Raw genomic sequence first — 22,374 nt, forward strand, 5'->3', positions numbered from 1 at the left:
GATAGATGATTCTTTTTCATAAGCTATCCCTTTTCGTTCATAAGAGGTCTCTTATAATAGAAGAGTAAGAAACTTCTTCTTTTACACAGATGATTCCTTTTCATAGCGTACCTCTTTTCCTTCAGAGAAGGTCTCTTATTATGTAAGAGAAAGAAACCTCTTTTTCTGAATAAATGATTATTTTCTCAACAGTATCTCTTTTCGTTCAAAAGAGATCTCTTATAATAAGATTAGTTATTCAAACTAGCTTCACTTCTCAAAAAAAAAAAAATTCTAGAAAAAATCTCTTTTATTAAAAAAAAATTCTTTTATTTATTAGTACTTTGTTGATCGAAATGTGGGTATAAACCTATAAAATAATTTAAATAGAATTGTTTATATTGAAATTTTGACAAAAGTATTATTAATTAAGATTCAAATCTAAATTATAAAATATTAAGGTATATTGTATTAAATATAAAAAGGATATGATATACACACACACACACACACACACACACATATATATATATATACATATATATATATATATAATATGTATATAAAGTATCTAAAATAAAATAATAATTATTTTGATAACTTTAATTATAAGTAAGAAATTAATCCGTCACTCATAAATTTTTCTTGGTGATTTCTAAAATTTTAAAATAGAGTTAGCATGAGTGTTTTTATTACATTAATATAAATCTTAATTATCAACTAAAAATTATGAAAATATTAATTTGAGTCAATCATTGAAGTGTAGGATATTAATATTATATTGAATAAACATATATTTTCATATATATGGATGAGAATAATATTTATAAATTATATTTTACATTTAATATTATTTTCTATCAAACATAATAAAATAGAAATAAAAAATAAATTATATATATACCCACACACTATCCAAATAGATTTTAAATCTTGAGTTAACAATTTTATTATACTGATTTCGTATAAAACAAATTTTATTATATCTTTGTGTTTTTTATTATTTTAAAATAGTAACAGTCTTTATGCTTCATTACAATTGTGGGGAAAATGTTCATAGAATTGTGGCGCAAATGTTCATAAATCATTGAAGTATAGTAAATCAATATTTTATTGAATAAACATATATTTTCAAATATATTTTGGGAATTAAATTTTAATTTATATTTTACATATAATATTATTTTTTATTGAACAATTAAGATCTACATAAGAAAATTATATTTTATATATCTACTATTCAAATAAATTTATTTTATATCTGGAGTTAACAATTTTATTATACCGAGTTTGAAGAAAATATTTTTATTATATCTTATATGATTTCATTTTATTTTATAACAAGAATAGGTTGTATCAATAGAATTTGGGGGAGGTGTTAATTAATCAGTACAGTATTGTAAATTAATATTTATTGATAAACATATATTTTCAAATATATAATTGAGAAACAATATTTTTAAATTATATTTACATGTAAAAATATTTTATATCAAATAATTAATTCTACATAAAAAATATACTTTATTTTATATATTTACTATTCAAATAAATTTATTTTCTATCTGTAGTAAAAAAAAATTTTAATAGAAGTTTGAAGAATATATTTTTATTATTATATCTTTTATGTATTTTTTTTTCAAAATATTAGTAGTATTTTAAATGAATATTTTATTGAATAAACATATATTTTCAGATATATAGTTGAATTTGTTTTTTAAATTATTACGGTTAGACTAATATGTTGATCTTTGTAAAAAAAAGGTGTTTGTCAACACAATAAGTGTCAAGATATGTTACAATTAAGTATCAATTATTACTTGATTATGAAATTGATTATTTTGATATTAATATTTTAAAATTATGTAAAACTTAAGATCGAACAAATAAATGAATAATATATATATTAAAGTAATTGTGAGTGATCTAATATACAAATTTATGTTTACAACACAAAATATTAAATAATTAAGACATATCATATTAAAAACAATCAATTTTCATAAAATTAGAAATATTAATTAAAAGTATATAAACTGTACTTAATAAGTATTTTTTTGACACAAACATTAAATTCTAATAATAATTTGAGTTTCAATAAATTATTTTGATTAAATATATTTTAAAAAATGTAAATATGTGAAGTAAATCAAATAAATGAATAATACAAAGATTTTTAGTATTAATATATTCGCAAAAAGTTTAATATACAAATTTTAGTTTTCAACACAAGAGTATCATATTTTAAATAAATATAATGATGGTCAAATAAATAAATAATGTTATGTGTGTGTGTGTATATATATATATATATATATATATACTTCATAAATATAGTTATTAAAAATTCTTTATAGATAAAAAAAATTCTTTATAGACAAATTCTAATTTTTAACATGAAAAGATTAAACTTAATAGTTATATGTCATATATTTTAATATTAATTAATTTTTATTGAATTAGATAACATCATTAAAAATATTGAATATATCAAATAAGTGACATTTTTATTTTTAAAAATAATAATAAATATTTTATTGGAATTTATAATAACTAGGTTTGAAAAAATTACAAATTCAAGTAAATCGTGGATACAAAGCAAGGCGGGACTGGAAATTTTAAGCAAAAGTAGACGCGGGTTCCAAATATTTACAATCCACTAACATCCCCACTTTTACACCCACTCAAACACCGCTCAAAACGCCTGCTCCCTCCTCCCTCTTCCCTCTCATCAAAAGAGAGGGTGGATTTCAGTATACCCTTGTTCTAATTGGAACAAAGCTTTCAAAGATTAATTAGGATTTTAATGTAAATTTGTGTTTTTTCAATTGAAAGCTTCAAAGATCAATGGGTTTGTATTTCTGCCTCTCTCTTTGTGCTTCTGAAAAATCAATTGAAATTTGTGCTTCATTCTTTCAGGTTTAATATTTTGTGTTTTTTTATATATGTAACCCAATTGTTTGATACTATCCTCAATGAGTGATCAATATGTTTTTAATTTGGGTGTTGTTTTATTTGTTTATGATATCAAGTCTATTGATGGCATGTTTGTGTCATGTGTATGTAGAGAGATTTTGAGGATGTGTTTTGATTATGGTGTCTTCATGTGTTGCAGATTGGAGTTGTTTTTCTCGAGATGCTTACTTCACAGTCACCGGAAGTAAATTTATGAAACTTGTGACATTTATTCTGCATATTTTTCGTAGTATTCACGTGTTATTTATTAGTGATGAGTTGGTGGAGGAGGTGTGAGTGGTGACAATGGGGGATGCCCCAAAGGATTGGGGGGTCTATGCAAAATCACTTTACGGAGCTTAAGGGTATTGCTTGAAACTCTGCCTCTGTAGTTTGTGTGATTGTGTAATTATTATATGTATGTTGTTTTGTATTGAGTGGAATCAAATATGTTAGGAAAATCCTGCATATTAATATCTGTTGTTATTTTGTTTTATATGTCATTGCATATACATGATTCTTCTTGCATAAATCAGACATTTTTTTTAGTTTCTGATTATAGTAGTGCCTGTCTTTGTTTATTACTAATTTTTATATAATGCAGGAGAAAGAGAGTTTACTAGTAGGGTATGTAATAAGAAATTACAAGAATGATTTTGGTTGGTCTATTGTTTGTTTAAATTCAGATATTTTATATATAATTTTATTTAGATTTAATAGGAGAAAACTGATTTATAATATTTTGCAGAATGTTTGTAGATTATATCAAGATTCTGCACATATTGAGTGCAAAATTTTACAAGATTTTGTAGTAAGAATATATTTCTAAAATAAATTTAAAAATAATTGTAATTTAGTTTTTTTTTGCCGGAAATTGTAATTTAGTTTTTTAATTGTTTCCTCCTTTTATTATTTCTAGTTTGTACAACTTTGCTAACTTGTCTTTTGTTATCAATTTTTCATATTGTAATTCATGTAAATTTTTGCATTTTTTATGTGTAGCACTTTGGTGGAGCTCCAACGGCCTAGTTTCTTATAAAGTTTGACGAGTTGATGAAGGACACATGGATCAAATTTGTGGAAGAATATAAGTTAGCGGATAAGGAGGCTAGTAGTCAACGTCTTTTTATTTCAATTATTTGGAACTTTAATATATTAGGAAGCATGTATGTTCAAATATTTGTGCACATTTAGAACAAAGATATTATTTTGTAATTGATTTGTTTTATTGAATGAAATTAGTTTGTCAAAGTCATATGATACTGTTTGTGTTTGGTATGTGAACAAAAATAATCATATAATGTATAATAATAAATAAAGGAAAAGAGATCACATTTTAGAGATAAATGATTTCTTTTAAAAATTAGAAGAGACATCAATTTTTAGATACAAGTGGTTTGTTAAATGGAATCAAGGAGACCATTTATGAAATATATGTGGTTTTACAAATAGAGCTTAAGAGATCACCTTTTTCAAATATATGATTTTCTAATAAAATCAAAGAGACCACTTAATTTAGATAGGTGATTAGTTCTCATTCTACTTAAGGCACCACTGATCTTACATAGATGATCTCTTTTTCTAATTTTAGGAATCACTTCAATTAAGAGGTCTCTTATCATAAGAGACCAGTGACCTAGAAACCACTTTATAAGGTGGTCTCTAAATAAAATTTTAGGTGGTCTCTTTATCCATTTTTGTACTAGTGCACCTAAACCACTACGGCAAGAGCACACACATGCAAACTACCAGTACCATGCAAAATGAACTGAGATCAGAAACCCTGCCTCCTAAACCCATAATAATTCTAGGGCAAAAGCTGAAACTTAAACTACCAACTAACGAACACAAATTATACAGGACCACCTTCTTCAGATGCAGATTTTGCGTGAAATCAGGTTCATCATATCCCACAAGCTAAAGAACCTGATCCACTTACTACAAATCTCCTACCTCCTCATCAATGGAACGAGACACCTCCGGCCTAGCAGACCCCAGATTAGGTAGCACCTCCGCTACAGATCCCAATTTTGCAGACTTCTGAACATAGCTTACTCGCCACTCTGGACAATAACCTTCTGATTAACTCTCTGGACAATAACCCTCCTTAGAATAAGCCAAATGATGAGACATAAATGAATTGGGCTTTGCTCCTTGAAATCAAATGATGAGAAATTAATGTAGCAGGCCATGACCCAGACACTCTTCCCTCATCTGAGACCTGCCAATACCCATCTTGGCCAACTCATCAGCTTGATCATTTAAATATCTGGGAACAAACTGAATAAAAATATGGCTGTTAATAAACTGTTGGATGGAGAAGCCAATGTTATTAAGAGGGAAGACTTTGTTAAAACCTGGGTTGAAAATGTTAAGCATGAGCACATACGCGGTACTATGCTAATCTCTTATTCTTAGTTGACATGTGTGTAAAACTCAATGAACTTTAATTGATTAAATTGATTTGGGTTTTAGAAAAATTCCAATAATATGATAGACTTAGATATGTATTTTTAATATCAAGTAATTCTCTTTGATCTATATATGTAACACTAATTTGCACTGTGTTTATTCAACTATTCTAACCATATTAGTCGGCAACTATTGTGATTTTTTTTATTAAGATAAACATTGTCCTAATAAATTTGATTTAAGTGTATCGTGATAATTTTTTGATTTTTAGTGTTCTCTTAACTAAATGCTGATAATCCATTATCTTTTGTATTTCAATAATGAGAAGGTTGAGGAACAATGCTGGAAATATATATCTAAACAGAGGCTACCCGTTCAATCTAGACAGAGATTTTTATAAATTTGTTGTTGCTATTTCTTTATATTTTTTATGTAAATCTCTTTAAATGCACAGCTCTTGGAAAAAATCTATCTATGATGTTTATACTAGAAATAATTCGAATTGTGTTGGTAAAGTACTATTTGGAATTTAGTACTAAATGTTAGTAACAATGCCTGTTATCACTTATTTTATTAAATGTACCAATAGAATTTCGTTAGCACTTTTTTTACCAAATGTACCAACAAAATTTTGTTATTAAATGTACCAACATAATTTTGTTGAGAAAACATCGCTAACAATACCAATTAAATAATCTGTTAGCATGCTCGTTGTAATATTATTGTTGTAAAAAGTCAGAAATCTGTTATTAGTTTGTCAGTATTCCATCGGTAAATTTAGCAACGAATTCGTTCCGTTAGCATGAACTTCCCGACGGGTTATATTCCAACCAATTAGCAAGGTCATTTATCAAAGGAAATCCTTATCATGCCAATGGAATTTCTTTCATTAAAAATGAATTTCTTGTAGTGATTTTTGCCCAATTTTCTACCGTTAAATTATTAAATGAATTTTCACAAATATGTTCTATAATTTTCTGTATTATGCGAATTTAGTTTTCTAATTTTTATGTAATATAATTTTTAGAAATAACTATGACACCCAAAAATTATTATTTTCATAAAATTATTAACTTTAAAATCAGAAAATTATTACTTTCGTAAATTTTTGTCACACAAACTTTAACTTTATGAAGCTATTGGTTGACATCATAATTAACACTTCTGAAAATACATATTTTGCACTGCAACTACTGATTTTTTATTGCAGACACACAAACCAACATAGAAGTTGATTGGGCTTTGATTTTGCTGTAATGGCAGAATGGTTTCAGTAATCAAATGCAAAATTGTTACTGGTTGGTACCTTTTCTCATTGTTGTTGCAGCTACTACGATAATCTTTTTGCTGGAAAGAATATGATCATGAAGAATAGCCGTTTTTAATTCAAAAACTGATTTTAATAAAAACTTCAGAAAAAAATTATGTTTGAATTTTTATATCACATATTTTATTATCAGGTCTCATTAATTTTTATACTAAATTCATAATGTATAAATATTAAAAAAAGCCAAACAATTATCATTTTATAAGAGAGAGTCGTAATCAAAGTTTACACCGATTTTCAAAAAGTTGACTTGAGTTTCAAATTCTCAAAAAAATGGTCAAACTTTGTCTCCGTTTTTTAAAATTGTGGCTCTCTTTAAATATCACTTAACAGGAGCCACATTTTTAGAAAGAGAGCCAAAGTTTGTCCACCTTTTTGAAAATTTGGAACTCATTTTTACCTTTACGTTCGTCACTCCATTAATAACATTTAACGGAAGCCACATTTTTAAAAAACGGTGTGAAAGTTTGACCACCTTTCTACGATTTGAAACTCTGGCCAACATTTTGAAAAACGGTATAAATTTTGACCACAAGTTTGAGGTTTACTCCATTTTATAATAACATTTTTTGTAATTTGTGTAACATGTATAGTTTTTGACATGAATCTTAGATAGAACCTTAAAACACTAATACAAAATATACACATCTATTATGAATCCATTTTAACAGTCTTACTGATATACTTCAAATAGTGACAACTTTCTGGATTAAACTTTGTATTTTCTGATCATAGAAAAAGAAAATAATTAGATTCTCCGATGTTCATAGACAATATAAATTTCAGTATTAAACTTTGTATTAGAGGTAAAAATATTCATATTCCAAGCCTCTGGTAAATGCAACCGGAGCAGTAGCATATATTCTCGTGAATTTCAGATCCCTGGCCTTTTTCTTTCTGGGCCCAAATTCAACCAGAATTTTTTATTTTTTTTGGACAAATATGGCTTATACCTACAAATGAGTATTTATTCTAAGAAACTCTCGGGGTGAGCCAGAGTCGAACTCGGGACCTGATATACGTCTCAGAGTATAAGCCGTTAACCACTTACATATTCAACCAGAATTTTTAATGCAGAGCAAGCCGCTTAACTTGGCAAGAAATCACGAGAAGCTTATAAGTAAAATTCGTGAAATGTGACCACATTATAAAAGATCCTGAGAGCTTCTGCAGAAAATACGAATCCTAGTAGAGTTGTGAAAAAAGAGTCGAATTTCAATTTTGGTGGAAAAGTAGAGCTCTCTCACGACTCTCTATATCTATCTAAATCTGCTTAGAACAAGCCACCTGTACACACACTTCGAAACGTGTTTTTGCACACGCTCCCAAACGTGTAAAAACACACACACAACCCCCTCCCCCTCTCTCCACATCATAAAACCCTCTCTCTCTCTCTCTCTCTTTCTCTCTCGCGGTCTCTCTCAATTTCTCGACCAAATCTCCCGAAATTGTCGCGGATAGTTCGAATTCAATGGCGGAGGGCGCCGATTTAGCGGATAATCTCCGCTGCACGAGGACGGACGGGAAGCGATGGCGGTGTAAGCGCGGCGTGTTGGCCGGGAAAAAGTACTGTGAGGATCACTTGGTTCAGTTCCAGGAGAAAGCTCAGAGGAAGAAGCAGAGAGTCAAATTGGAGGCAAAGGTGTCGAAAAGCTCGCGGAATCGGAGTAGAATTGTGGAGAAATCGAAGGATAAAGGCAAGGATGTGGCGAAAGAGGTGTCGAAAGGGGAGAGCAGTAGGAAGCGATCGGCGAGCGAGGCGCTGGACGAGACGATACGAAACATGAAGTTGAAGAGGGGAGATATCCAGCTGGAATTGATCAGGGAGTATTTGATTCGGAAAGTCGAAAAAAAGAAGGAAGAGAGTGAGAGTGGAGTTCGGAATATAATTAAAGATTTTCCGAATGGACGGATGGAAATTCCTCCTCCATCGGAAACTCCGGGAGAATTCGATAATGTAGGTCCGTATAATGTTAAAATAGGGACAAATTGTAAGATTATCCAACGAAGGCATTTCAGGTCGAAGAATGTGGAGCCGGTTCCTGTTTGTACAATGCAGGTTGTTTTAGTTATTCGAATTGTGCATTTCTGTGTTAATAATGTGAATTTGTTTTGTTTTGGATTAATTTTGATGATTGTGTTGTTTTTATGCAGATATTACCTAGTGTTAAAGAGGCTTTGAAATTTAAAAAAGGGAAGAGGAGGAAATGCCATTGGTGTCGGAAGAGTAGTTATCGCATTCTTGTAAGGTGTAAAGGTTGTCAGAAGGAATCGTTTTGTGAAGATTGTATAGGAGAAAGGTTTGTTCGAATTTACCTTTTAGTACTGGTTTACATGAAATTGGTATGCTGTTTATTGCTTTTCTTTAAAAGTTGATTTATTGCCCTGAATTTCGAGTTTTAGCATCTGAAGTGATGTGGACTTGTTTGGTTACTTTTGTATGTACTAGTTTTGAAAGACTTCATTAGTTTTGTTTAATTTTTTTGTAATACATTATTCTATCTACGTGGTGCAATGATCAAGTGTCTACATGCTATTGGTTAAGGTCAAAGGTTTGAGTCCATCGAAACAGTCATTTTATAAGAAAAAAGGGTATGGCTGTGTACAGGAGACCTTCATGATTCATGGATTTATATGAAAGAGTATGGTCAAATTAGTGAACAAAGTATACTCAGTAAAGTGTGTGTTTTTTTAAAGTCGGGGTTTCCGTTTGCAGGTTTTAATTAATCATTAGCATTTTACATTTAGTTTTAATTATATAACTATATGCTATATGCTGCATTTTGAATTTGGGTTTTTACGCCAAAGTTCATGATGCAACTTGTTAGCTGTTATCTGTAATATATAACTTGTGTCACCAGCTTTAATGTAAGCTTTGATCTTTGTCACCTTTAGGACATACAGTTTACTGATACACATCCAACTGCTTTATAACAGGTCTTTTGTCAAGGAGGAAGTCAGGATTGCTTGTCCAGTTTGTCGCGGAACATGCAAGTGCAAGGCCTGCTCAAGCTCCAAACCTAAAGACGTAGAGCACAAGGTGGTACTATAGTTGCATAGAATTCATGGCAGGGATTTCTTTAAATTGATTCTTCTGCTTCGATATTTACTCATATACTATCTTGCAGGAATCAATGAAGGATACAGAACAGATTGAGAAACTCCAACAGCTAAAGTATCTAATACAAATGCTACTTCCTGTACTAAAAAAGATGAACTTGGACCACAGTATCGAGCTTGAAATAGAAGCTAAAATAAAAGGTAGTATGACTTGAGTTTCCAAGCAATGAGTTTTAACCCTAATTTTTAACTATCTTTGAAGGTTGTTGTGTATATGTACTTGGAACTGTCAGATATGTTTTTATTAAGTTATTGCTTGCATAGAGTCAAAGTTGCATTCTTCGGATCAATGTTAAACTTCGTTCCCAGAAAAAGTTACTCAAACAATGTGTCATATATTTGATATTCTCCTCACCATTTCCTCACATTATATCTTATCTGCATCTACATGACAGGAGCAAGAAACTATGAAATTCCGCAGGTCATATTAGGCGGCGATAACTTAATTTGTTGGTATGTATAAAAAAAGTGTTGTTATGTGGGTGGGTGTTTTATAGCCTTACTGTTTCTGATCGTATGTGGTTTAACATTCTGCAGTAACTGTAATACTTCCATAGTAGATTACCACAGAAGCTGTACAAGGTGTTCATATAAACTATGTATAAGTTGTTGTCATAAGTTTCGTCAAGGAAAGATAAGTGGAGATCTCAAAGAAAACAAAATCATGTATCCATACAGGAAGAGAGCCTGTACTTCTAATGACAAGCTACCATCAGATAGGAAGAAAAATAGCTCTGTAAAGCAAGATAGCAAGTCAGTTGCTGCTTCAACATTATCCCAAAACTGGAATGTTTATAAAGATGGTAGAATAAGTTGCCCACCAAAGGATTTAGGTGGCTGTGGTGGTAATATCAGCCTTGATTTAAGATGTCTGTATCCATTTGGATGGGACAAAGAGCTAGAAGCAAGTGTAAAAGACATAATTAGCAAACATGACAGTCGAAATGCTTCAAATTTTGGTTCATGCTGCTCACTTTGCAGGAAGACATCTAATCAAGGTAACAGAAGCAAGCTATTGCTTGAAACAGCTAAGAGAGATGATTCAAATGAAAACTTTCTGTATCACCCAAATGTTCAGGACTTTCATGTTGAAAGGCTTGGACACTTTCAGACTCATTGGGGCAAAGGTCAGCCAGTTATAGTTCAGAGTGTGATTCAAGTTTCTGCAAATAGGAATTGGGATCCAGTTACCATGTTCTGCACTTATCTTGGAAAGGTTCTTGCTAAAAAAGTTGACTCTGTAGCTAGTACGGAGAGAAATTACTTGGATTGCTTCGAGGTTAGTGATATATACCTTGCATCTATTTGTATGTGGTTCTACTCATGTATGTATACTGCAGCTAGAAAATTGTGAGAACAATTGAAGTAGTTTTCACATTTTACTTAGCTACAAGGATAAGAAATATACTTTGAGAACTGAAGAGCAGGTTCACCAATTCCAGGAGTCATAGTTCAGCTTTGTGTCATTCATACTATTTGTCTACTATACTCGCATGTTGCTAAAAGTATCCTTGTTTCCTCAAAATGTCATTGCCACGTAGTCTTATATTGTTGTCTAAAAAAAATTTGCAGGTAGAACTCAGTGAAAGTCAGATTTTTATGGGCTCTCTTGAGGGCCAAACAAATGCATTTATGGACCTGGAGAAAGTGAAAATCAATGGTTGCCTTCTTCCTAATATATTTCAAGAATATTTCCCGGAACATTATGCTCAGGTCATGCAGTTAATGCCACTGAAAGAGTACATGGACCCGATGTCTGGTCTCTTAAACCTAGCTGCCAAGTTTCCGGAAAACATGCCGAAGGCCAATGCTGGTCCATCTGTACATATTGCATATGGGGAACCTGAGGAATCTATGCAGGGCCAGTTTGTTACAAGACTAAGCTACGACTCCCATGATGTGGTAGATTTTCATATCTATACATAAAGATATTTTCTTTTAGAGTCCTTTGTTTAAGTTAGTTTCCTACATGTTCTATTTATTCTGCAGTTCTGAAAAAACAACTCATGTTTCTTACAACTCGTGCATGCAGCCCTTATTTTTCTACATATTACAGTATCTGTTATATATGTATTTAGTATATAATTACAACATAGGAAGATACACATATATGTACTATAAAAATTGTTTTGGATATGATTTGTGTGAAGTAATCAATAAATATTTGGGGCTACATCGATAAAGTCTGGGAAGGTATCTGATAACACTTTTAAGAGTGAAGTTCAAACTTATGGGTTAGGATTATTCTTGTAAGCAAGACTTCATACTGGACATTTGTGAGAATCTAGAAAAGTATCATTTGTATTATATAGGATATAGGACATTGTAAAGTATATAACTTTTTTATTCGCAGGCTGGGTTATGTTTTATTTCCCATACAAGTATCAAATGCTCCCACATTAATATGCTGATAAATCTGATTATTGAATATTGTTATTTTCTCTCCTTCGTCACTTGAAATATGCAAATTCCTTTTAGTGTGGTTGAGAAATCCTTGAAGTAGTTTTTTAATTTGGTTATACCACCCAAGCTAACTGTTTTACTGTTTGTTACATGAAAGTTGTATTATATTCTGATCCAGCATCAAATTGGGACCGTAGCCTAAATTTTTGGAAAGAATCAGCTTTTAGAGTGAAATTTTTAGCTATTCCAAGGACGCAATTATATCAATTTTTTAAATTTTATTAAGCAAAAACTTAAATTTAGACAGTTGTGGGAATTTAAAAAATTTAGACAGATTTAGGTTTCTAGTATAACATAGGATAAAAGTAATACTCCCTCTGTCCCATTTAATTGTATACGTTTCTTTTCAACTGTTCGACACGCATTTTAATACTCTTATAAAACATAGTTCCGTAACTTATTTTTGAGATTTTCTTTTTCTGAATAAAAATATAACATCCAAACTTTAATTCAGAAAAAGAAAATTTTAAAAATAAATTACACAACTACATTTTACAGGAGCATTAAAGTCCGTGCCGCGTCCCCGTCCCCCAATGTATACAATTCAGAGGGACGGAGGGAGTATGCTTTATTCTTTTCAAGTTGGTTATTTCTTATTCTCTATATAAGTATCAAAATGCCACATATATTATATGATACTAATAGATAGTTGCACTTGTGATATTTTTAGTAGTAATATGATTGAACAAATAATTATTTGCAAAGTATTGTATCACAATATTTATGCAAAATATGGATTTAATAAATTTACAGCTCCTTGATCCTTGTCAAAATTGTCAGGATAGATCAAATTCTGCTTGCAAGCATAGTAAGAAATATTTGATGTCCGATATTATTTTAAATTTAGCTTTATTAGCAGTCATTGATAATTGTGTGTGTTAGGCGAGTGCCTAATGCATGCCTTTCTTCTTGTATGACTATTCAGCGCATGGCGCAAGGTAAATTACTATTCTTTTTTGTGCGCATTGCGCATGGTAAGTTATTTTTTCTTTTTCGGTGCGTCTTGTCAAAATTGTCAGGATAATCAAATTCTGCTTGCAAGCATAGTAAGAAATATTTGATGTCCGATATTATTTTAAATTTAGCTTTATTAGCAGTAATTGTTAATTGTGTGTGTTAGGCGAGTGCCTAATGCACGCCTTTCTTCTTGTATGACTATTCAGCGCATTGCGCAAGGTAAATTACTATTCTTTTTTGTGCGCATTGCGCATGGTAAGTTATTTTTTCTTTTTCGGTGCGTGTTGCATGACCCATTTTAAACATGTTCTCCAATATCCATCAAAACTAGTGCATGCTAACCGTTAATTTCCTGTAATTAGTAAACACGTGATGTGGAAGTTCATATTTTCTCCGAGTTTTATAAAAATATCTTTTGCGGAAAGAATCTTACTTATATTATTGGTTTTGTTGGCATTATTATTTATTCCAATATTGGTTTTGTTCCCTCAGGTAAATATTCTCGTACATGCAACAGATATTCTGATTTCCAAAAAGGAACTGAATAGACTTAAAAGATTGCTGAAGTTGTATGCTGATCAAGATCATAGCAGATCTACAAGCAAGGCTGCTGATCAGCCATCAGTAAATAAAGTGTTAGAAAGAACTTCAGCATTTCATAGTGAACATATTAAAGATGTGACTGGAAAGTCATCACTGCGTAGTGAAATTACTGAAGAATCAATCCTGCAGGATAGGGCTGTGAAAAACTTGAATAAGCCTGATAAAATCGCTAAGGCATCTACATTCTCTAAAGTGTCAAGTAGAGGTGATGCACGGAGTACCCGACCAAATAAAAAGTCAGACACGAGTGATAAAGACTATGATCTTGACTCTGATTTAACAATATTTTGCTCTGGGACCACTTATAGAATTAAAGACTTGGAAAATGAGTGTTTAGCTCACAATAATACAGAAGGCTCTAGTTGTAGCAAAGCAAAACCGGTGGCTGATTCTTGTGGTGCCCAGTGGGATATTTTCCGCAGGCAAGATGTTCCACAACTTTTAGAGTACCTCAGAAGGCACTGTGATGAGTCTATACCAGCATTCTACAATCCAATGCATGTAAGATTTATAGAGACATCTGCAGGTTATGACTGTCCAGTTTAATATACAAGTACTTGATTTACTTGTTTTTCTTGTTCAGGTGGTACATCCAATTTTCGATAACAGTTTCTACTTTGATGCATTCCAGAAGATGCGGCTAAAGAAAGAATTCAGTAAGCTTAAGATTTGGGTAAAACTCTCATTACAACTAGTTTAGTTATGTGAAACTCCTGTTTGTTGATTTCAGATATTGAACCTTGGACCTTTGAGCAAAAGACTGGAGAAGCTGTCATTATTCCTGCAGGGTGTCCATATCAATTTAGAAAATTGAAGGTAGATTGTTTTAATACTATTTATGGGCAAACATCTTCCCAAATCAAGAAATATATTTTACTCTTGAATATCTCTATCTTAGTAAATTATGAAATAAATTTTATTTTTTATATGTCCCCATTTTAGTCCTGGTGGTACAAAAGTTAAAAAATGAAAAGTAAATAATACTTAACAGAATAATAAATGTGTATAAGACTAGAAAACTTAACAAATCGTTGAATCTTTTTCTGGCTTGGTACGATCCCTGTTTCTTTCTTGCAATAATTCCAATAAATGAAAATACAGTAGTTATGAGACAGCATGAATTTCTACTCTATTGATATGTATGTATGTGGATACTTCACAGTTCAGTGTATAATTAGGCTTTGAAATTATATTTTTCCAATTGAAGTCTGCAAGAATTTTAAACAGATTAATAAAATTTATTATTAATGCTGTTAATTTTCCTATTTCTGTCTGCTCTGCCAAACACATAACAAACAGTACAGGGACGTCTGGAGTCAGTGACTCTTATTGATGCCCATATCTTTTTACTTTACCTAGATTTTTCTTCTTCTATGACTCTGCATTTATTTATTTAGATTATTTGAAATCTCATTTGCATAATACCTGAGGAGTCAATATCATAGTTTTTTATACTTCGAAATATCATACATATTTTGTTAATAATTATTACAAGTAGGAGATTTATAAAATGTAATCAGATACATTTTAGAATCATGTTTTGATGACTTTGCTCTTTAGAAGCATATAAACTATTGGTATCCAGGATGTCGTCGTAGACCACATATTTTGTTTGCTTTCTTAATACAGCATGGTGTGGTTATTCTTTAAGACCACTAGGCTTCAAGTATTCTCTAAATGTCCATAATCAGCTATGTTCTCTTCACATTGATGTTAGATTGATCAGCACTTGATAAGTTTCATTTAAAATATCATGCAAACTGTTAAACTTGTTTATGTAAAAGCAGAATGCATGTTCACAATCGTCCTCTGATAAAAACGATATGTATTTTACATCTTAAATCCTTAGTAGTAGGGGCATTCTGAAGTAGAATATTATCTGAGTTCTCTGGTTGTCAGTCAACTTTGTGTTGCATTACATACATTTATGTACATCAATTCAGACTTGCAGACCAGTGAGCATATGCTGTTAGAGTATTGGTGGTCTTGGGATAATTCCTATAATTGTTATATTCTGGTTGGTAGCTGACAATGTGCTCTACCATAAACATGCAGTCCAGTGTTAATGTAATCATGGAATTTATATCTCCTGAAAATGCCCTCGAGTGCACAAGGTTGGCTGATGAAATCCGTTCATTACCTCTTGAACACAAAGCCAGACAGAAATTCCGAGAGGTACTTACATAGTTACGTGCAGTTGATCTCTTCTCGTGTTTACATGTCAATGCATTGCATCTAAACCAGTATGAAAGTGGTTTCTGCAGGTGGAAAAAATGACACTTCATGGGATAAGTTCTGCTATTTGTGAAGTTCGGAACCTTACAACTGTGGGGTTAGTAGTTCTTTTGCTTATATGCTTTGGCTTATTTCGTCTTCGGTTAAATGAGTCATCATACAGAAATAATAAAAAAAGAATAATGGAAAAGAAGAATCCCTCAAGTGTTTAGGGATTGTGTGGCGGTATTATATTATGATATCTCATTAGGTTCTGCTGTACTGATATATCTGGGTTATATATGATTGGTGTGAATGGATTCTGTCTTCCTATGCTGTCCAGTATGAGATATTTAGTCACTTGGTAAAATGGAGAAAAGACCAATATTTTTCCGTGTTTCCAAATCTTCTGGCACTTTATACTGTATTGATCTATTTTTTATTGATCTAAATGTATCGTTAATTTAGCAAGAAATACACCGTGCAGTACTGCACTGAATATAATGTTGTCTACAGGTAATATTTTTGCACCCATACATGTATCTGCCATTTTTACAGATATGTATTGTGTGGAGCCTCATTTATTCATAAATTTAAAAAAATAGTGTGCTTCTGTATGTAATTTAGTAAGACAACTCTTTACTTCTTGGTTTTACCTTTTCTTTTCCATGTAGGGAAGGATTAGGGTTGTATACACATAGAGTCCATCTTTTTCCTGCAGTCACCTTACTTAACTAGATAGTTTTCTTTATTAATGTATCCTGCCCTTGGGGTATGAATATATTCTTTTCATATGATAGAAAATATTGAAATCTCCTATGCTTGTTGCAGCATGGCATCAAGTGGAAAGGATAACTGAGTGTGTAACCAACATCTGCTTCAAATTACCTTCAATTTTTGCTGTGGTGAGTTATTTTCCATTTCTAAAGTTCTCTATAATTAACGAACTTAGATTAATAGCAGTGTTGTGGAGTTCATTTTGAATACATGTAACAAATGGCATCATTGACTGCAGAATGTTAATATTTGACTGTTCCATCAAGTTGATGCAATGAAGCATTCATACAAACTTGGATCAGATCATATCCACATCAGCCACACTAGGCACATGTATTTGCTGTAGAGAAAATCACCTTAACTCTCGTCTTGGATCCAAATTTAATCGATGCTACATTGCTGTACTTGACAGGCTAAGGATGTTGGTGTTCAATGGTCCTCAGAAAGCTACAAGCTATCAGCAGCGGGTCAGTTATAGCAATGTATGTATTGTATATGATCAGATAACAGATAACGGCTAAACCGATGATGGAATAGTTACATAGATACCAGAGATTAGCCAGTTGGTCAGAGGTTATCAGTTTCAATTAATTTTATATGATACATGTGTTTGGATACATGTGTCTGTTGGTTTATTTTCATAGGATTTTTTACTTTTTGCTGTGTTGGACAAAGGATGAAAGAGGTTAAGCTTGAAAGTAGCGCCTCTGTTCTTTGTTAAAGCAATGCTATACATCTCGGATTTCACATATGTTCTATAGTAGCACCTTGTTTAGACAATGTCTGGTCTCATTCTCTCTCGACTCTTGGCACTCTTGTTTTGTGGGCACATCAGTATATATGTTCTATGTTGGGTATTTTTTCCTTGGGTAGTGTATATGTATGTCAGCATGTACTCTTTTTTAAGTAGGGTTCCTGAAGTTTATGATTGGTAGAACAGTCGACTGTTCGCTTGAATTCATAGCCATGACCTTGTCATGTGACGGGGCAGGGATATGACTTTGGCAACAGACCTTTCTCTTATCATTCATAAGACTGCATTGATTATTCAATAAAGTGTTGATTTTACAAAGGCGTTGGCATATTTTTGTTTTCAGCTTCCTTTTTTTCTTTGATCAACATTAAAAGAGTTTTTCTTGATATTGTAAGCATAACCTGCATTTAGACCTGGCAATTCGTGTAGATCATGTACTTTCGTGTCGTGTACTCAAAGACCAAACACAAAACCGACCCGTTTAGCGTTCGTGTATTTTCGTGTCGTGTACCTCCGTTTTCGTGTCGTGTTTCGTGTAAAATCGAATTTAAATATAAATTTAAATAAATATATAAATTAATGTAAATATTAGAATTCTAGACAAAAAATTTACAAAATAGTATGAAATATATATATATATTTAAATCATTTACACTTACAATATTATAAACTATGTATTATTTTAAAAGAAAATATACATATATTTATTATAAATGTACATATTTATAATGGGAAAATAGATTTTTTTGTCACCGAACTTATTATGTTTTTAGAAACTTGCCACTCAATTAAATTTTTTTTCCTTTTAGTCACTGATGTTAGGTTTGGATTTGTTTTTAGTCACTAACTTAGGTTCGGATATAATTATTAGCATTGTGATAATTTTTTGTAGCATCATTAATACATAGTGATAGTATATAATTTTTTGATAATATGATGTATGTTTATATCTTTGTATATAGCAATAATAACATAAAATGAGGTGATATAATATTAAAATCAGGAAAAATCGTAATTAGAATTCTAGAAATTCATTAAATTATCAGTATGGAATCAATGACTTCAAATAATTTATGCTCTCCATGATAAAATAAAGTCTAATTGAGTGATATGATGCATCATCTTTCACTATTAAAGTTTCAATCACCTAGTTCAGCCTAAGATCTCTCTTAAATGTATCCTCATAATTTTTAATAACTTTATCTTATTATAATTTTCAAGATAAAGATAAATAAATAGAGAGGAAAATTTAATCTTCGATGATTTATGAGATTTTCTTTTTGCGTATAAAAAATCAAACACTAAATTTTTATTCGGAAGAAAAAATAAAATAATTTATGAGAGTACACTTTTAGAAACCATAAAATGCGTGTTTAACTCTTATCACCGAAGATAAACGATCTCAGGTACATAAAAATATTATATATAAAGATAGACATATATCAAATCATCAAAATATTACAGGTTATCACTATATTTTAATAATACTACAAAGAATTAATATAATGGTAATAATCAAATCCGAACCTAATTTTAGTGGCAAAAAAAATTCCGAACCTAACATCAGTGACTAAAAGGAAAAAAAAAATTAGTTCAGTGGCAAGTTTCTAAAAACATAATAAGTTGGGTGACAAAAAAATCTATTTTCCCATTTATAATTAAACATTAATATTAAACTATTAAATTATATTTATTTCGTGTACCTCGTTTCGTGTCGTGTACCCGAAAGATAAACACAAAACCGACACGATATCTCAGTTGTGTACTTCCTGTCGTGTACAAATATTGCCACAGCGTATTTAGTCACATCACACCGGAAGTCTGTCAACCCAAACCGGACCTGATCCAGAGCCAAAATCCTGATCTAGAATCTGAAACTGCTGGCTGTGCACTAAAGGGAACTTCCTCCTTTTCCGTGCAACACTAGTCTTAACTCTTAACTTTGCTAAAAATATTCCAGTTAATTTAGCTTTCTTGATAAACTTGACTCATGCATATAACCTACTATTAATAAAGAGCAAAACACAATCCAATCAATGCATGTATTTCAGTAGTTTTTGAACAATGAAACAACATTTTGAAATTAGCCTCCACAGTGATTAAGTTGCGCTCCTCTTGCCAAATTATTGTCAAAAGTTCTACATGAACTACTTCACAAGAATTATGTGAGTTGGCAAGTTTTAGTAACGACAAGCGCTGAATCATGTTTTTTTTTTTTTTGACGAAAGCGCTAAATCATGTTTTAATGTGCTAAATCATGTTTTAATGTTGATAAAATGCTAAAATCTTGAGAATCATTGTCCTTGTATGAATTTTACTGAAACAAAAGAGTAATAAAATGAGAAACAAGACGCCAAAAATTATACGCAGATAAGGTCACATATAAGAAGCGAGTCACATATAAGAAGCGAAAATCACGTTATCATTATTTACCTAAACAATTCACTGTAACAAATTTTATGAATAATATATTAAATTTTATTTGAAATAAACCAAATCTCTTTAGATACAATTAGAGGAATAAATCACCTTTTCAGATTTGAAATTAATCATCAAGAAGTATGAATCGAATAAGATGATAATTAAATGTATGAAAATCGGAAGTTTAAGACACATTAATTTTATATATGTATGATGGAATTTTCGGAAACTATTAAGCGGAGGTTGTTCTCTGAGGATCCAGACTCTCATATTTGGATCCGAGACTTTGTTTCAGTATAATCTATAGAGAAGTTGCCTAAAATGTATAAAATGAGATTATATAAGTGTGTCCAACATAGAAATGATAAAGAAAGATCTATCTCTTTGTATAGAAAAGAGAAGTTGCGTATTTTTTTTTATGGAAAAAAGTTGCTTACTTAAATTAAAATGTGTAATATGAGATTATATAAATGTGCCGACATAGAGTGATAAAGAAAGATCGATCGATCGTTTTATATAAAATTATGTGAAAGAGTAGTGTACAACTGTTGAGGATGCGAAAATTATAAATAGTGAGACCTATCAAGCAACACATCGATTCAACGAGTCATGACAAATAACATGTATACCTATACGATGAAATATACTTTTTAATACAATTAATAATATATGAAACAAATACTTCTAAAATATTTTACAGATTCTTATTTCGTACAAAATGATACAACAAACAATAACCTAAAATTCATTGCTTTCAAAAAAAAAATAACCTAAAATTCACAATTTATACCACGATCACTAATATACTGTGATAAGTGATAACAGTCCTAAATTTTCTCTGAAAATTGTCACAACCCGATAACTCGATCCTTATTCTTATTTTCACAAAACCATTAGATTAATCAGAGTTCCAAAACTAATGTTTACCCGCACCATATGCACATATACGAGAATGTATATCAATTCAGAATATAATCAACCAACCCAATCTATATGATCAAATATTTAAATATAAACATATAACACTTAAATTTTAAAATACTCGAAAGATCAATAGGAAATTTGTATCAATACTGAAATCCAATAATACACCTCATCCCAGATCATATATTCAATCATTAATAAAGAACTAAAAAAATTCTCATCTTAAAGTTTGACCATCTCCATTATTTCATTTCCGCTCATACCAGTAATTCACTGCTTAAACTTCTAAATTACGTTTTTGAGCAAAACTTCATAATTAAAGTTGTAGAAAATAAAAAAATCTTTTCAAAAAAATATAGGACATCAAAAACGACGTTATAACGAACCAGGAATTCAATAAAATCTCCAATGACACCAAATTCAAAATAAAAATGTAATCTCAATAAGTTTTTTAATTTTGAGAATAATTTAAGACATAATCTAAAAAAATGAATGAAAGTTGCATGGAACTTAAAGTGTATTCCAAAACATCAAGAATCATTAAATTTCGACAAGAATTGAATTTATTACGAATTTTAGAAGAAAGGTTATTTTTGCAAATAAAATCCTACTGATTTTAACAAAAAGGATGTCGAGTGAAAAAGAATAAGCATCTTAAGAAATTCTGAAGGCTCACAAAAGAATATATAAGAATGAGGAGAACATAATAATTATTTAGATAATTTACCAATTATTTCCAATTCAATTTTAGATTACATTCATAACTCCATTTTATCTCATTTATATTATTATCAATTTTTAAATAGGGAAATCTACAAAACTACCTATCTTTTCTTTTATTATTTTCAAAAATACTACCTTCCAGAATTATTTTTAAAAATACCTTTTCATAAAATCTTTTTTTAAAAAATACTGTTTGCAACTTTTGCAACCTCATTTGCAACTACAGGCGGCGCCAGCCGTGTTGCAACCTCTTTTGCAACTTCATATGCAGCTGAATTCCTGATTTCAAGTTCTAGTTTTCAAATGTCATTTTCGACCTCATTTTCGGAATCGATATATATATATCGATTCCGAAAATGAGGTCGAAAATGACATTTGAAAACTGGAACTTGAAATCAGGATTTGTAATTGCATATATGGTTGCATATGGTTGTATTCAGTTGCATATGGTTGCATTCAGTTGATTCTATTGTAATCTAATGGCCCCGCCAGGGGCACACCATACATCTGTTGTTACTTACAGTTTTCAGTTGCATTTAGTTGCAACTGAGGTTGCAAATGAAGTTGCAAAAGTTGCAACTGCAATTGCAACCTCATTTGCAACTTTTGCAACCTCATTTACAACTATATATAATTTTCAGTTGCATTTAGTTGCAACTGAGGTTGCAAATGAAGTTGCAACTGAGGTTGCAAATGAAGTTGCAAAAGTTGCAACTTCATTTGCAACCTCATTTGCAACTTTTGC

General features: G+C 30.9%; 1 protein-coding gene and 1 long non-coding RNA gene across 3 annotated transcripts; both read left to right on the top strand.

Annotated features, from left to right (window-relative positions):
• Positions 1-2,632: 2,632 nt before the first annotated feature.
• LOC108199195 (uncharacterized) lies at positions 2,633-4,118 on the top strand. The gene is made up of 3 exons (XR_001802325.2): positions 2,633-2,830; positions 3,095-3,299; positions 3,937-4,118. It is a non-coding gene; the product is annotated as an uncharacterized LOC108199195 (long non-coding RNA).
• A 3,846-nt stretch (positions 4,119-7,964) lies between these two features.
• On the top strand, positions 7,965-17,587 carry LOC108199761 (lysine-specific demethylase JMJ28). 2 transcript variants are annotated; one of them, XM_017367724.2, is made up of 14 exons: positions 7,965-8,732; positions 8,828-8,973; positions 9,611-9,713; positions 9,802-9,934; positions 10,189-10,246; positions 10,331-11,072; positions 11,366-11,695; positions 13,706-14,317; positions 14,400-14,472; positions 14,547-14,632; positions 15,872-15,991; positions 16,081-16,148; positions 16,862-16,935; positions 17,046-17,587. In XM_017367724.2, the coding sequence occupies exons 1-13, from the start codon at positions 8,145-8,147 to the stop codon at positions 16,887-16,889; spliced, it is 3,087 nt and encodes a 1,028-aa protein (XP_017223213.1). In that variant the 5' UTR covers positions 7,965-8,144; the 3' UTR covers positions 16,890-16,935; positions 17,046-17,587. The 2 variants fall into 2 exon arrangements, with proteins under 2 accessions (XP_017223213.1, XP_017223214.1); XM_017367725.2 differs by having other exon boundaries at positions 8,006-8,732; positions 17,220-17,460.
• Positions 17,588-22,374: the final 4,787 nt, after the last annotated feature.

Source organism: Daucus carota, chromosome 8 (genome assembly GCF_001625215.2).
Source record: "Daucus carota subsp. sativus chromosome 8, DH1 v3.0, whole genome shotgun sequence".
NCBI classification, from domain to species: domain Eukaryota; kingdom Viridiplantae; phylum Streptophyta; class Magnoliopsida; order Apiales; family Apiaceae; genus Daucus; species Daucus carota.